General features: G+C 36.8%; 1 protein-coding gene across 1 annotated transcript in view; it reads left to right on the plus strand.

Annotated features, from left to right (window-relative positions):
* The window catches only part of rnf220b (ring finger protein 220b), a 60035-nt gene that overhangs the window by 41067 nt on the left and 4417 nt on the right, over positions 1-14551 (plus strand). The window contains exons 8-13 of the mRNA XM_051947696.1: positions 189-239; positions 414-493; positions 6778-6893; positions 7137-7196; positions 7356-7414; positions 7549-7636. Coding sequence (XP_051803656.1) covers positions 189-239; positions 414-493; positions 6778-6893; positions 7137-7196; positions 7356-7414; positions 7549-7636 — 454 coding nt within the window. The remainder of the gene's footprint in view (positions 1-188; positions 240-413; positions 494-6777; positions 6894-7136; positions 7197-7355; positions 7415-7548; positions 7637-14551) is intronic.

A 14551-nucleotide genomic window follows, 5' to 3' on the forward strand; every position in this document is an offset into this window, starting at 1 on the left:
GCAATAAAATTGATGTAAATGAAAGAAAAATAAATGTTTTGTTGTATTTTATTGAGAAACTCCTGATTCAGCTGCATTTCTGGAAGCATCTGTTTCCTCTGGACCTTCTGCAATCAGAAATGAACAAAACAAACTGATAGAGTCTTTTTCTGGTCCATGTTGTCATCTGTTTCTTGTGTCTGTTTCAGTCAGGATCGGAAAGATGAAGAGGAGGAAACATGAAGAAGGACAGGTACGGAGTGTTTTATTGCGTTTATCTGACATTTCTATTGTAATGGAGACGAACACTTCTGGTTGAGGGTTTGTTCACGTCAGGATCGCTGTCAGCTGGATGTTCATCCACCGCTGAAAACACAGAATCAGATCTGTAGCTCGGGGCTACAGGAGTTTTATATTTTCTGTGTTTGTTCCAGGAAGCTTCTCCGACTCGCTGCCGCTGGAGGACGAGTTGGAACGAGAGGAGAGGATCCAGATGGCGTCTCTGGCTTTAAAGGTGAGCTTCAGCCGAGGGTGAATGATGTGAAGCTGAAGAAGCGCTGAACTTTTCAGTTCAGATTACAGCAGCAGGATGCCGGAAGGTTCTCTGAACGTTTCCTTAACCGAGGAGAAGCTCTGACCTGCAACAAACGGTTCAAGTTTGACTGACAGCAGGAGCAAAGAGCTGGAAAGATGAAGAACATTTCTGAGGCTGAAATTTATCTGTTTTGACCTTAGAAATAAGTCGAGGCCAGAGCCGTCACTAGGTTCTAAGGACAGGGGGCCTTAGCCCCTAAAAGATGCACAGGATGTGAGTGAACGTTTAATTTCACAAACAGCTAACAGAAACTGAGAAATTGCTTTTCCACTTTTTGGCCAGATTTAGATTTATTCAGAGATACTTTACTGTGTAAATGTTTTAGCCACAGTGGCCATGAGTTTTGCTCACAACACAATAATTCAGGGCTGCAAACTAATGACCAGACCTTAGAGTGAGATGTGGTCTGTGTGTGATGCTGGTGGGGGTCTGGGGTCCTCCCCAGAAAATTATTAAAATTATTGATCCTATTTCCTGCATTCTGGTGTAAATTAAGAGCATTTTGAACTTTTAAAATCTTATTATAGAGATAACATTAAGGGTAATAAAAAAACAACATTGTGCTTAAAAAAGCAGAAAAAAGCAGAGCAAGGGCAGGCAGTATTGAAAATGGTTCTTCATGTAAAATATGGATGAAAGTTCTGTGGCTGGATGAGCACAACACATTTCAGTATTTTCCATAAATATCTGCATAACTGAAATAACTCCAGCAACCACTTTGTAACTTTTGTCTTGGAGGATTTTAATGCACTCAGCAGCTTCTAATTGACCACATCAGCAACTAAACAAGAAAAAGTGCTGAAGCAAAAACAAAACATGACTTCATAACTTAAATGATCCATTCACTGAACAGGATTACAATCAGACACTAAACTCTCTATTAAAAGTCAAAACGATCCATGTGACTCTAAAAACTCAAGCTTTACAAACTCTAAGATTAAACTCTCCACAAGGATCCAGAAGAAGTTGGACTTCTACATGAGAGCTTTAATTATTCTTCATCTACTTCCTGAAAAGTTTGGTCAATAAAAAAGACAAAAACTCATATTTTTAGCTGAACTGTTTTCTGATCAACACACCATACTATGATGTTTTTACAGTGAAGGTTCTGCTATGGAACCAGTTTGACATGTTCAGGTGTTCTTTGTGTGAAAACTCAGAGATTTCAGGGATCAGAAGGTGGTTTTCACTTTCTTGTTAACTTTCTGCTTCAACTTTAAACTAAATGTCCTTCACTAAGCCAGCCCTCTGGACTTCCAGTAAGCTGTGTTCCTATTGGCTGTCCAGGTGGCTGCTTGGTGTCATCAGGAACACCTGAGCAGCTCAGTGTCTTCCTGCTTTATGTCTGCAGTCAAACGTTTCCTCTGCTTCTCTTCACTGAACTGGTTTGGTTCTGTTGCTTTAGTTTGTTCTTTAGGCGTTGGCTTGCAGCTTCCAGCAGTAAAATCCCTTTAATGTGTTTCTTGGTGTGTTTTAGGGCTTTGTACTGGATAGTTGTCTTGGTAATGTGGTTCTTTAGCCACAGTTAGCACATGGTGCTAATGTGTGCAGTGATTAGTGGATTTGGTGCAGCTGAGTTGTGTCTTTATCTTGGCTGTAGTGAGTCTTTAGAGGTTTTTGGTTGTTTGTGAACCAATGTTGGTTGTCCAGAAGGTAAGAGTTCCTGTCCTGATTCTCTGTTTAAAGAGCTTCTCTGGTAGGGCTGCAGGAGACTTTAGCGTTTGGGTTGTGCTAGTTTGGTTTTTGTATGGTTCATTTGGACGACTATCTTGAGGCCCCTCCATGTGGTTTAGTGAGGTTTTCTGGAACAGTTCTACAGAGCAACCTGCAGCAGAAGAGACTTTGAGAGTTTTTAGGAAGTTCTGGAGACCAGACTTTAGAGCAGCACAAACATTTGTCAGCAGTTTGAGCAGGAGAAGGTGAGCTTCAGAGTAGAAATGAGAAGGAAACCTTGTTGACCCGTGTGGTGAGGTCCTGTACCAAGAGTTTGAGCAGGTTGTGAAGAGTCTGTAGTTCTTTGGTCTGAAAGCACCAGAAGAGTCGACTCATTAAAGGAGAAAACAGGAGATATTGTTGGTTCTACTGTCGCTCTGCAGTTTCCTTAGACTGAATATCAAGTTTCTATTTTAAATGATTTACTGTGTGAGCCCAAGAAGACTTCAATAAACTCCCTCCATCCCCTGAACACATTTTATTACCATGATTAATCTTTTTTAAGTATGTTTTTGAGTTTTAATCATTATTTTCTCTTTGTTTGTGTAGTTTTGTCATCTGTGTGAAAGGTTCTAAACAAATAAAGTTGAACTGATAAACTGAATAAGTGACTAACTCATGATTGTGACAACAGAAGTATTTTTATTGTGATTTAAGGTTGGAGTTAAAATCTTGATAAATAAATGATTAAAGAAATAAACTATAATAAAAAAGCAATTAACTCAAAGGAAAAAACATTTAATATAATAAAACTTTAAAAAGAAAATTGATCATGAAATACAATTAAATTATTTTAAACAGACAAAATATTTAATTAGATAATTAAACAGAAGATATAATACATGTAATTATGAAATTAAACATTTTTAAACATATTAAACATTAAAGATGAATTTTTTTAGATAAACAATTAAAATACAATTAAACAAGAAGAATATGAAACATTTAAAAAATACAAAACATTTTAAATCAAATCAGACATTAGAAAAGCAAAACTAAAGATTTAAGAAGAATCAAACTAAAGACAAAACATTTGAAAAGACACCAGTTAGACTTTAGAAGATCAAATTAAACAGAAGAGACGATAAAACGATGAAAAAGAGCAAAAACAGATGAAGGTCTTAAAGCGTTTTCTAGTCTGAAATGAAAACATCAAGTTGTTTCTTCAAACATTTCCTCTTTCTGTGTTCTTGGTTTGACTGTGGACAGATTTACTAAGAGCTCATTTCAGAAAACTGCTTTCCAGATAAAGTCTACTAGTAGTTGAAGGCATCGATCAAACTAATGTTACCTTCTGATCTCCACAAACTTTACTGTTCAGTGAAGAGAATCAAAGTTTGTTGAGGATTTCTGAAGAACCCACAGGTGAAGGTCTGAGAAGAACTCAGATGGATGGTCTAAATGTGAAATCAAGACTCATGGTCACAAGTTTTAAGGCTTCTGTTCACCACAAAGTTCAAACTAACACAGAAGTACTGAGAAACTTTTAGAACTTCAGTCCTCAGACTGTCTGAAGGTTCAAACTAACAGAGAACTACTCAGGAACTCAGAAGATATCAGTCCTTGGACTGTCTGAAAGTTAAATCTAACAGAGATCTACTGTGGGACTTAGAACATTTCATCCCTCAGACTGTGTGAAAGCTCAGGTCCTGAGGACTGGGGAGGTGTGGAGGCTTTGGAAAGTCTTGGAACTGAGGGTTCAACCCTCCAGCACAAAGGCTGAAGTCCAACCTCCTGAGAAAAACGGTCGAGACGAGACTCAAATTAAAAAAACTCGAAAACGACAAAAAATCGATGATAAATGCACAAAAAAAGAAGAATTAGTATCTGAGTGAGTAGCTCAGAGGATAAGAGGAGAGACTACCAAGTGGAAGGTAGCAGGATCAAGTCCCACCACTGGCAGTTTTTCTTTTTGTTTTGTCCAAGTTTTTCAGAAAATTTAAGAAGGTCTGGTTTTGAACCAGCAACCTGCAGCTCCATGGTAAACCCTTAACTCACTGAGCTACAGATCAGATAAAATGAAATAAACTCGTCGTCCCTTTGACATCGTAGTTTCCAAGTGACCACATGGGCGGAGTCTGGGTGGAGCCAAGGCGGAGTCAGGGTGGAGTCAGGGCGGAGAGTGGGAGGGGAGGTGGAGGAGTAGATGGGGGGAGGTCACCACCCACCTCTCCACCCAGACTCCACCCACTCCCCCTCTACTCCCCTCCCACCACACCTTCCCTCCGATCAGTTTTTTTGAAAATCCGAGTCTCGACGGTTTTCTCGAGTTTCTGGAGTTTCCACCAGGTCAGAGGCAGAACAAGTTGTCATGAAGAGGTGTTGAAGTCGGTGAGGATGGAGTGACTTTTTACAGCGACTAGAAGGAAGACGACTAGAAGAGCAGGTCTTTAACCAGCATCCCTAAAATCCATGGAGTCGCTCCAGAGAAATGAAGGGAGGTCAACTTTTATCAGCCTCCATCCAGATGTTCAACTTGATATCTTTACTTTGACATTTTTAGCTCCACAAACCTTTAGTATCACACTTTATCATCATTTATTAGGACTTTAATGGAATCCAGCAGCAGATTTAGTTTTTGTTCACAAACTTTATTCTTGTTGTCGTGGGACTGCAGGATTTAAAACTGTTCCTTCTATTTGACCTCATGTTATTAGTTTTAATGGAGAAAGTTATTTTAGTTGTTTTAGTCTCTTAAAAACCAAATAATAAATTGGATTAGTCAAGAGGTTTACATTTCTTACTTTGTTCTATTTTAAATATGACAAAAAAATATAAAAATATAAAAATAAAGCGTCTTGAGACAATTTGACCTGTAATTAGTGTTCTATAAATAAAACTGAATTTAAATTGTATGTATCTTGTAATGTTGGAGGAATTCAGACATATATGTTGGAAAACACGTTTTCTTTGTCCATTAATCTGTTGATTGTTTTCTCCACTAATTCATTTCTTGTTTTGGTTTATAAAATGTCAAACCCAAATATATTCAGTTTACTGTCATAAAAACCAAAAAATTTACATTCACGATGCAGGAATCAGACAGTTTTTCAGTTTTTATCTTAGTTTAGTCACAAAGATCGTTGATAATGTGTGAATTGTTGCAGCTTGTGAGCTGTAGAAGGTTTTAATGTTTGGGGCCGAGTGTCAGAAAACATTTAGAAACCAACATCAGCTAAAAGATTTGAACATAATTAAAGGGAAATCCAACTTTTGCATGACAATGTCTAATTAAAGGACATTTATTTCCAACATAAATGTGTGATATTCATCCTCTGGAGCTTCTCTTCACATCATCTTCCACCTGGACTGGTTTGGTCGGGATGAGCAACAAACATGAAAAACTGCACTTTAACATCAATGAATGACACTGAAGTTTAATCTCTACATAAATGAGACTGAGTCTGGATGTGCTGCTCTGTCATTAAAGGGGAACTTCGTTTTTTTTCAACCTGGGGTCTGTTTTCATGTCATTTCATACATATGAGTGATGGAGAAATGAATTTTCGACAAGCTCCAGTATTTAGCCAGGCAGGCAGCTTAGCAGCTCAGCTAGCAGCTCGGCTAGCGAAAAGTATGGGGCAACTTGCCCCCAGCGTCAACGTCCGCCCTAACGTGCTTTTTTTTCCCCACACTGACCGGCTCAGATAGTCTCAATGAGTGTCCCACAACATACTAGAGATGAGAAGTGAACGAAAACCTCCACATTACCTGGCGATCGCTCTTTGTTGTGGTCTGTATCCAAATCTCAGGAAATTTTGTTCCGAAATCGCGCGATAGCTCGCGCCAAAACACCGGTTTTTAAAATCTTGGAGTTGACGGCATTTTTTTCCCAAAGGCTAACTTTGATGTTTTCTCAGACACATACCATGATACTCTGTTTGTTCTGGCCCTGGGCCGCTGCTCTCCTCCTCTGGTGTTTTCTGGATTATTCTCAGCTTCATGCCTTCGTCCACTCGGCCTCCGTTGACTCGTCTCGCCTGCCGTCTCTGGAGCTGAAGCTGGATTGGATCAGACCAACGCCAGCTGCCTCTCCAAGGCTCCTTCATCTGGCGGCACTTCTTCTGAGGGGAAGCTGAGCTTCAGCAGAACTTTGGAGATGTGTTCCAGTGGTTGGTGGATGTGTGGGTAGATAGAGAGGGACCTTGAACTGTCAGGAAGGAAAACAGGAACCCACTGGTAGTTTTAGTTTAGGGTGCTACTGTGGAGTGTTTTGGGTTTTAAGAGGTGAACAGGAACGAGTTTTTTTCGTACTGATGATCTTTTCCTTTGTTCCTGGCTGGAATGTCCATCAGTGTCAATGTGAAGTTCACTTTTAGTTCTGTTTGTTTATTTGTATTTTACTAACACCCATTTGTTTTTAACCCCCTCACATGTTGTGTTGTTGTAAACTTACTCTTTCAAATAAATACTCGTCTAACCCTCTGGACCACCCAGTGCTGATGCCGAATTTTTATATTGTGCATCTTTCATATAAATTCATATAAATCCATATAAATGTCTCATCAGGTGCCATGCTGGTGACCACCACCTCTAAGGAGTGCAGAGACAGCGACGCTGATTTGGATGTGGACGGAGACGATACTCTGGAGTACGGCCGAGCGCAGTATCCTGAAAGTGTACCATAGAATAGAATAGAATAGAATAGAATAGAGTAGGATAGATTAGAACCATCTGCAATTCAGAATTTATCATATCAGGAGCAACGCTATCCAGAAAAGTTACGCTTAAGAGTCCTATCCTTGGTGAAACTTTAGAGGCCTTTATTCTTGTCAAAGCAACACGTTTCTCAGCTTTTGATAGTCCTACTTGTTGTTTCCTTCGTGTTTTTCCTGACTTTACTTCCCAGATACTCAGAGACGGATGTGATTCGCTGTTCAGGAGAAAGTTCCAAGGAGACGACAGTCAAGTACGTAGAAACACCAAAACATCTCGGGTTCACCTGAAGAAACTATAAAACTGAATGAATTGAACTACATTTTAATCCCTTTCTTGAAATAGGTGCAATTTGCTTTTCAATCTGTGTGTTTTTTGACTTTTAAATGCTCCTTTTGTTGCTTTTTTCCAGCAGCAGCATGTTACCAGACTCCAGAGTAAATCCAGACTTTTCCAAATGGTCAAACGACGGTGAGTTCAGCACAAAACCAAGAAGTTACTCCTGATATTTGCACAGGTTTGGTTTGGTTTGCTGAGTTCAGCTGGCTCCTGTGATGAAGGAAACTGTTATCTGTTTGTTTGTTTGTTTGTTTGTTGTTCCTCAGGGAGTCCGTCGACCAGCAGAGAAGGAGAGAAGCAGGACAGCAGCTCGGCCGGACTCCCAAAAACCTGCAGAAACACCGAGATGGAGACGTAAGTTTGAACTTCATCATGATTGAATTCATGAAAGTTTGTCAGTTTTTTAATCTCATATTCTTTCTGTCGAATTGTCGTCGTTTAGAGACACTTCAGACGATTTAAGGTTTATTTACAGCTTAGAAGAAAGCTTCAGTTAAACAAGAAAGAGTAGGAAACTGTGTTCTTATAGTTAAATGAATAAAGGATTTCTTGTTCTTTTATTAGTCAAACTGTGTGATTTCTTGCTTGTGAGAAAAATCTCACCTTGTAAAAGCAAAACTGTCTTGTTTTCTCATCAAACGCTTCAAAATGTTTTCCCTTTCTTACATAATAAATCTTTATTTAGCTATTTAATGCATTTCCGCTGCTGTTTCTCATAGAGTTTCTTCCCTAGAATAAATTATAAATAAAAAAATCAAGTAAAATCCAAACAAATCCATCACTAAAATTATCCTATATCAGATTTATGACTTTTTAAATTCTGCAAAGACGACAGAAAAAGTTGCAACACAGGTCTAAAGTTTACACTAAAGTTGTTCATTAAAGTTTTAAGTTGTTGGAGGATAATGAGGAGGATGTTTCCTATCCCAGCATGCACCTGGAGGACAGAGCAGGGATACACTGATAGGTGAGAATCAGCCAATCAGAGCAAAGTTAAAACCATCACAGGTATAAGAGATAGATAGATAGATAGATAGATAGATAGATAGATAGATAGATAGATAGATAGATAGATAGATAGATAGATAGATAGATAGATAAAATAGAAATAATAAAAACTAATAACTTTAAAAAAAATTTAAAATTTGTCTCTCTATAAACCCAAATATAGGAAAAAATGCAAAAATAACATTTATTTATATATAAATAATAAAATTAATAATTAAAAAAAACAATAAAACAGATTTATTTTTGCAACAGTGGGTTTTGCTGGAATAAGGAGAAAAAACTTCAACATGTAAAATAAAATTTTGAAAAAAATCTACATCATGTAAAAACTCGTGTTTTATGTGTACACCATTCCAATGAACGTTAAAAAGTTTAACATGGATTTTTAATGAAAACTGAGTGAATTATCCTCATTGAACGATGATCTGTTTGAGCTAAAGAACACCACTGTACTAAATAATATCTAAATGTTTAATGATGCAGTTAATAATGAGATAAAAACAGTGTTTGTTTGGATTTTGGATGATTAAACATCATTACTGTTCCTGAGAAACGAATAGAACAGGAGGGTTAAACTGGAGTTAACAACAACAGAACTGTGATAAAATCTTCTTCAGCTCTTCTCGTTCCTGTGAAGTGTGTTTCCACATCTGTAATCGTGTGTTTTTCCATCTCTGTGAGGACTTAGCCCCCCCCCATCCGATGATAAATGAGACGCTGAATGTGATCGCTGCTAAATTCATGCTCGGTGTCCGTGTTCCCAGCAGATCATTTCATCTGTCTTCCATTTATAAATGACTCTCCTGACTCCTCCTGTGTGTGTTTTATTTTATATGTGTTTGAGTGTTTTATTTATGCCGATTGTCACATAACTCGGACGCGTTCCTAGATATGCGACAATCGGCGTACGTTTGTCTGTGAATCTGAAGTCTGTCTGTCTGTCAGCAACATTACTCAAAAAAAGGACAAACGGATTCAAAAGAAATTTCAGAAGAAGTCAGAAATGACACAAGACCACCTCATTAAATTTCACAGTTATGCAGGCTTATAGTCTGGATCCACGACTTTGTTAAGGATTTCCTATTGCCAGATATAGCTGCCGTCGCAGTAACCATGACAACAAGTGAACACTGTCAGTTACCTGCTGACCATCACATGATTGTGATCCTACTACAAATTGACTGTAATTTATCAGTTGGAAATCATACAAGGAAACAAATGATTAAACTGTGGGGTGTTCTGAGTCCATCAATTCTCTTTGCTCGCTACATATTTAGGTCATATATGTCACAAACACCAGCCAGACGTGGTGAAGCTCCTGATGTTTTACAAAGCCTTTCTTTATGTTCAGCAGTCAGCCTTATTTTGAACACAAAATCGCTTTTCTACACTTCACTCATTTTTTCAGGAAACACTGTAAGAGCTTGTCCCTATTCCAGCTGCTTCTGAGTTTATACACATCCGCTGCTAGTGTGGAATGTGTAAAACACGTCATACTTTAGTATGTCGTCCAAAAACGTGAAAAAAAACGTCACAGTTAGTATGTTGCCCAAAAAGTGACCAAAAACGTCATAGTTTAGTATGTCGCCCAAAATGTGAAAAAAACGTCACAGTTTTAGTATGTCGTCCAAAATGTTTAAAAACATCATAGTTTAGTATGTCGTCCAAATGTGACAAAACATCATAGTTTAGTATGTCGTCCAAAATGTGACAAAAACGTCATAGTTTAGTATGTCGCCCAAAAAGTGACCAAAACGTCATAGTTTAGTATGTCGTCCAAAAAAGTGACCAAAAACGTCATAGTTTAGTATGTCGGTCCAAAAAAGTGACCAAAAACGTCATAGTTTAGTATGTCGTCCAAAAAGTGACCAAAACGTTACAGTCTAGTATGTTGTCCAAAATGTTTAAAAAACGTCATAGTTTAGTATGTCGTCCAAAATGTGACCAAAAACGTTATAGCTTAGTATGTCTTACAAAATGTGTGAAAAAATGTCATAGTTTAGTATGTCGTCCAAAATGTGACCAAAACGTCATAGTTTAGTATGTCGTCCAAGAGCATGACCAAAAAATGTCATAGTTTAATTAATATGTCGTCCAAAATGTGGAAAAACGTCACAGTTTAATTAATATGTCGTCCAAAATGTGAAAAAAAACGTCACAGTTTAGTATGTTGTCCAAAATGTGAACAAAAACGTTATAGTTTAGTATGTCGTCCAAAATGTGACCAAAAATGTCATAGTTTAGTATGTCGTCCATAATGTGGAAAAAATGTCTTACTTTAGTATGTCGTCCAAAATAAGAACAAAAACATCATAGTTAGTATGTTGTCCAAGGCATGACCAAAAACTTTATAGTTTAGTATGGCGTCCAAAATGTGGAAAAAACGTCATAGTTTAGTATGTCATCAAAAACGTGACCAACAACCTTTTATCGATTATATAAAGAAAAAATAAATAAACTGTTGACTGCACAGGTATGTCTTCCTACATACTGTACCTCTGTAACTTATATTCTGTTTTCAGTTTGGAATGCTACATTCCTCCTCATTCATTGTCCTTAACACAAGTCTGCCTGGAATCAATTTTATGGACTTTACACCTGGATCCTCAACGTATTCTAAGACTTATAATATTTTATGGACATCCCCTACGAATTATGTTTTGGTCTGGCATGAACTCTGACCTTCTGGCCTTCCTTTATTGTACTGTCTGGCGGTGCATATAAATGTATGTGTGTATACATATATATATATATATATTTTTTGTTTGTTTGTTTGTTTGTTTGATATTGTATGTCTCTTGTTCTGTAAAGCAAAAAGTTCATTAATAAAATTATATAAAAGGCAAAAAAAAAAAACGTGATCAACAACGTCATAGTTTAGTGTGTCGTCCAAAATGTGACCAAAAACGTTACAGTCTAGTATGTCGTCCAAAATGTGAAAAAACGTCATAGTTTAGTATGTCGTCCAAAATGTGACAAAAACATCATAGTTTAGTATGTCGTCCAAAATGTGACAAAAACGTCATAGTTTAGTATGTCGTCCAAAATGTGACAAAAACGTCATAGTTTAGTATGTCGTCCAAAATGTGAAAAAAACGTCATAGTTTAGTATGTCGCCCAAAAAGTGACCAAAAACGTCATAGTTTAGTATGTCGCCCAAAAGTGACCAAAAACGTCATAGTTTAGTATGTCGTCCAAAAAGTGACCAAAAACGTTACAGTCTAGTATGTCGTCCAAAATGTTTAAAAAACCTCATAGTTTAGTATGTCGTCCAAAATGTGACAAAAACATCATAGTTTAGTATGTCGTCCAAAATGTGACAAAAACGTCATAGTTTAGTATGTCGTCCAAAATGTGAAAAAAACGTCATAGTTTAGTATGTCGCCCAAAAAGTGACCAAAAACGTCATAGTTTAGTATGTCGCCCAAAAAGTGACCAAAAACGTCACAGTTTAGTATGTCGTCCAAAAAGTGACCAAAAACGTTACAGTCTAGTATGTCGTCCAAAATGTTTAAAAAACGTCATAGTTTAGTATGTCATCAAAAACGTGACCAACAACCTTTTATCGATTATATAAAGAAAAAATAAATAAACTGTTGACTGCACAGGTATGTCTTCCTACATACTGTACCTCTGTAACTTATATTCTGTTTTCAGTTTGGAATGCTACATTCCTCCTCATTCATTGTCCTTAACACAAGTCTGCCTGGAATCAATTTTATGGACTTTACACCTGGATCCTCAACGTATTCTAAGACTTATAATATTTTATGGACATCCCCTACGAATTATGTTTTTGGTCTGGCATGAACTCTGACCTTCTGGCCTTCCTTTATTGTACTGTCTGGCGGTGCATATAAATGTATGTGTGTATACATATATATATATATATTTTTGTTTGTTTGTTTGTTTGTTTGATATTGTATGTCTCTTGTTCTGTAAAGCAAAAAGTTCATTAATAAAATTATATAAAAGGCAAAAAAAAAAAAACGTGATCAACAACGTCATAGTTTAGTGTGTCGTCCAAAATGTGACCAAAAACGTTACAGTCTAGTATGTCGTCCAAAATGTGAAAAAAACGTCATAGTTTAGTATGTCGTCCAAAATGTGACAAAAACATCATAGTTTAGTATGTCGTCCAAAATGTGACAAAAACGTCATAGTTTAGTATGTCGTCCAAATGTGAAAAAAACGTCATAGTTTAGTATGTCGCCCAAAAAGTGACCAAAAACGTCATAGTTTAGTATGTCGTCCAAAAAGTGACCAAAAAACGTCATAGTTTAGTATGTCGTCCAAAAAGTGACCAAAAACGTTACAGTCTAGTATGTCGTCCAAAATGTGACAAAAACATCATAGTTTAGTATGTCGTCCAAAATGTGACAAAAACGTCATAGTTTAGTATGTCGTCCAAAATGTGACAAAAACGTCATAGTTTAGTATGTCGTCCAAAATGTGACAAAAACGTCATAGTTTAGTATGTCGTCCAAAATGTGAAAAAAACGTCATAGTTTAGTATGTCGCCCAAAAAGTGACCAAAAACGTCATAGTTTAGTATGTCGCCCAAAAAGTGACCAAAAACGTCACAGTTTAGTATGTCGTCCAAAAAGTGACCAAAAACGTTACAGTCTAGTATGTCGTCCAAAATGTTTAAAAAACGTCATAGTTTAGTATGTCGTCCAAAATGTGACAAAAACATCATAGTTTAGTATGTCGTCCAAAATGTGACAAAAACGTCATAGTTTAGTATGTCGTCCAAAATGTGAAAAAAACGTCATAGTTTAGTATGTCGTCCAAAAAGTGACCAAAAACGTTACAGTCTAGTATGTCGTCCAAAATGTGACAAAAACGTCATAGTTTAGTATGTCGTCCAAAATGTGAAAAAAACGTCATAGTTTAGTATGTCGCCCAAAAAGTGACCAAAAACGTCATAGTTTAGTATGTCGCCCAAAAAGTGACCAAAAACGTCACAGTTTAGTATGTCGTCCAAAAAGTGACCAAAAACGTTACAGTCTAGTATGTCGTCCAAAATGTTTAAAAAACGTCATAGTTTAGTATGTCGTCCAAAATGTGACAAAAACGTCATAGTTTAGTATGTCGTCCAAAATGTGACAAAAACGTCATAGTTTAGTATGTCGTCCAAAATGTGAAAAAAACGTCATAGTTTAGTATGTCGCCCAAAAAGTGACCAAAAACGTCATAGTTTAGTATGTCGCCCAAAAAGTGACCAAAAACGTCATAGTTTAGTATGTCGTCCAAAAAGTGACCAAAAACGTCATAGTTTAGTATGTCGTCCAAAACGTGGACAAAACGTCATAGTTTAGTATGTCGTCCAAAACATGGACAAAACGTCATAGTTTAGTATGTCGTCCAAAATGTGAAAAAAACGTCATAGTTTAGTATGTCGTCCAAAACGTGGACAAAATGTCATACTTTAGTATGTCGTCCAAAATGTGAAAAAAACGTCATAGTTTAGTATGTCGTCCAAAACGTGGACAAAACGTCATAGTTTAGTATGTCGTCCAAAATGTGAAAAAAACGTCACAGTTTAGTATGTCGTCCAAAATGTGACCAAAAACGTTATAGCTTAGTATGTCTTACAAAATGTGTGAAAAAATGTCATAGTTTAGTATGTCGTCCAAAATGTCAAAAAACGTCATAGTTTAGTATGTCGTCCAAAATGTGTGAAAAAATGTCATACTTTAGTATGTTGTCAAAACATGACCAAAAACGTCATACTTTAGTATGTCGTCCAAAATGTGACCAAAACGTCATAGTTTAGTATGTCGTCCAAAATGTGACCAAAACGTCATAGTTTAGTATGTCGTCCAAAGCATGACCAAAAAATGTCATAGTTTAATTAATATGTCGTGCAAAATGTGGAAAAAACGTCAGTTTAATTAATATGTCGTCCAAAATGTGAAAAAAACGTCACAGTTTAGTATGTTGTCCAAAATGTGAACAAAAACGTTATAGTTTAGTATGTCGTCCAAAATGTGACCAAAAATGTCATAGTTTAGTATGTCGTCCATAATGTGGAAAAAATGTCTTACTTTTAGTATGTCGTCCAAAATAAGAACAAAAACATCATAGTTTAGTATGTTGTCCAAGGCATGACCAAAAACTTTATAGTTTAGTATGGCGTCCAAAATGTGGAAAAAACGTCATAGTTTAGTATGTCATCAAAAACGTGACCAACAACCTTTTATCGATTATATAAAGAAAAAATAAATAAACTGTTGACTGCACAGGTATGTCTTCCTA

Source organism: Acanthochromis polyacanthus, chromosome 4 (assembly GCF_021347895.1).
Source record: "Acanthochromis polyacanthus isolate Apoly-LR-REF ecotype Palm Island chromosome 4, KAUST_Apoly_ChrSc, whole genome shotgun sequence".
Lineage (NCBI taxonomy): Eukaryota > Metazoa > Chordata > Actinopteri > Pomacentridae > Acanthochromis > Acanthochromis polyacanthus.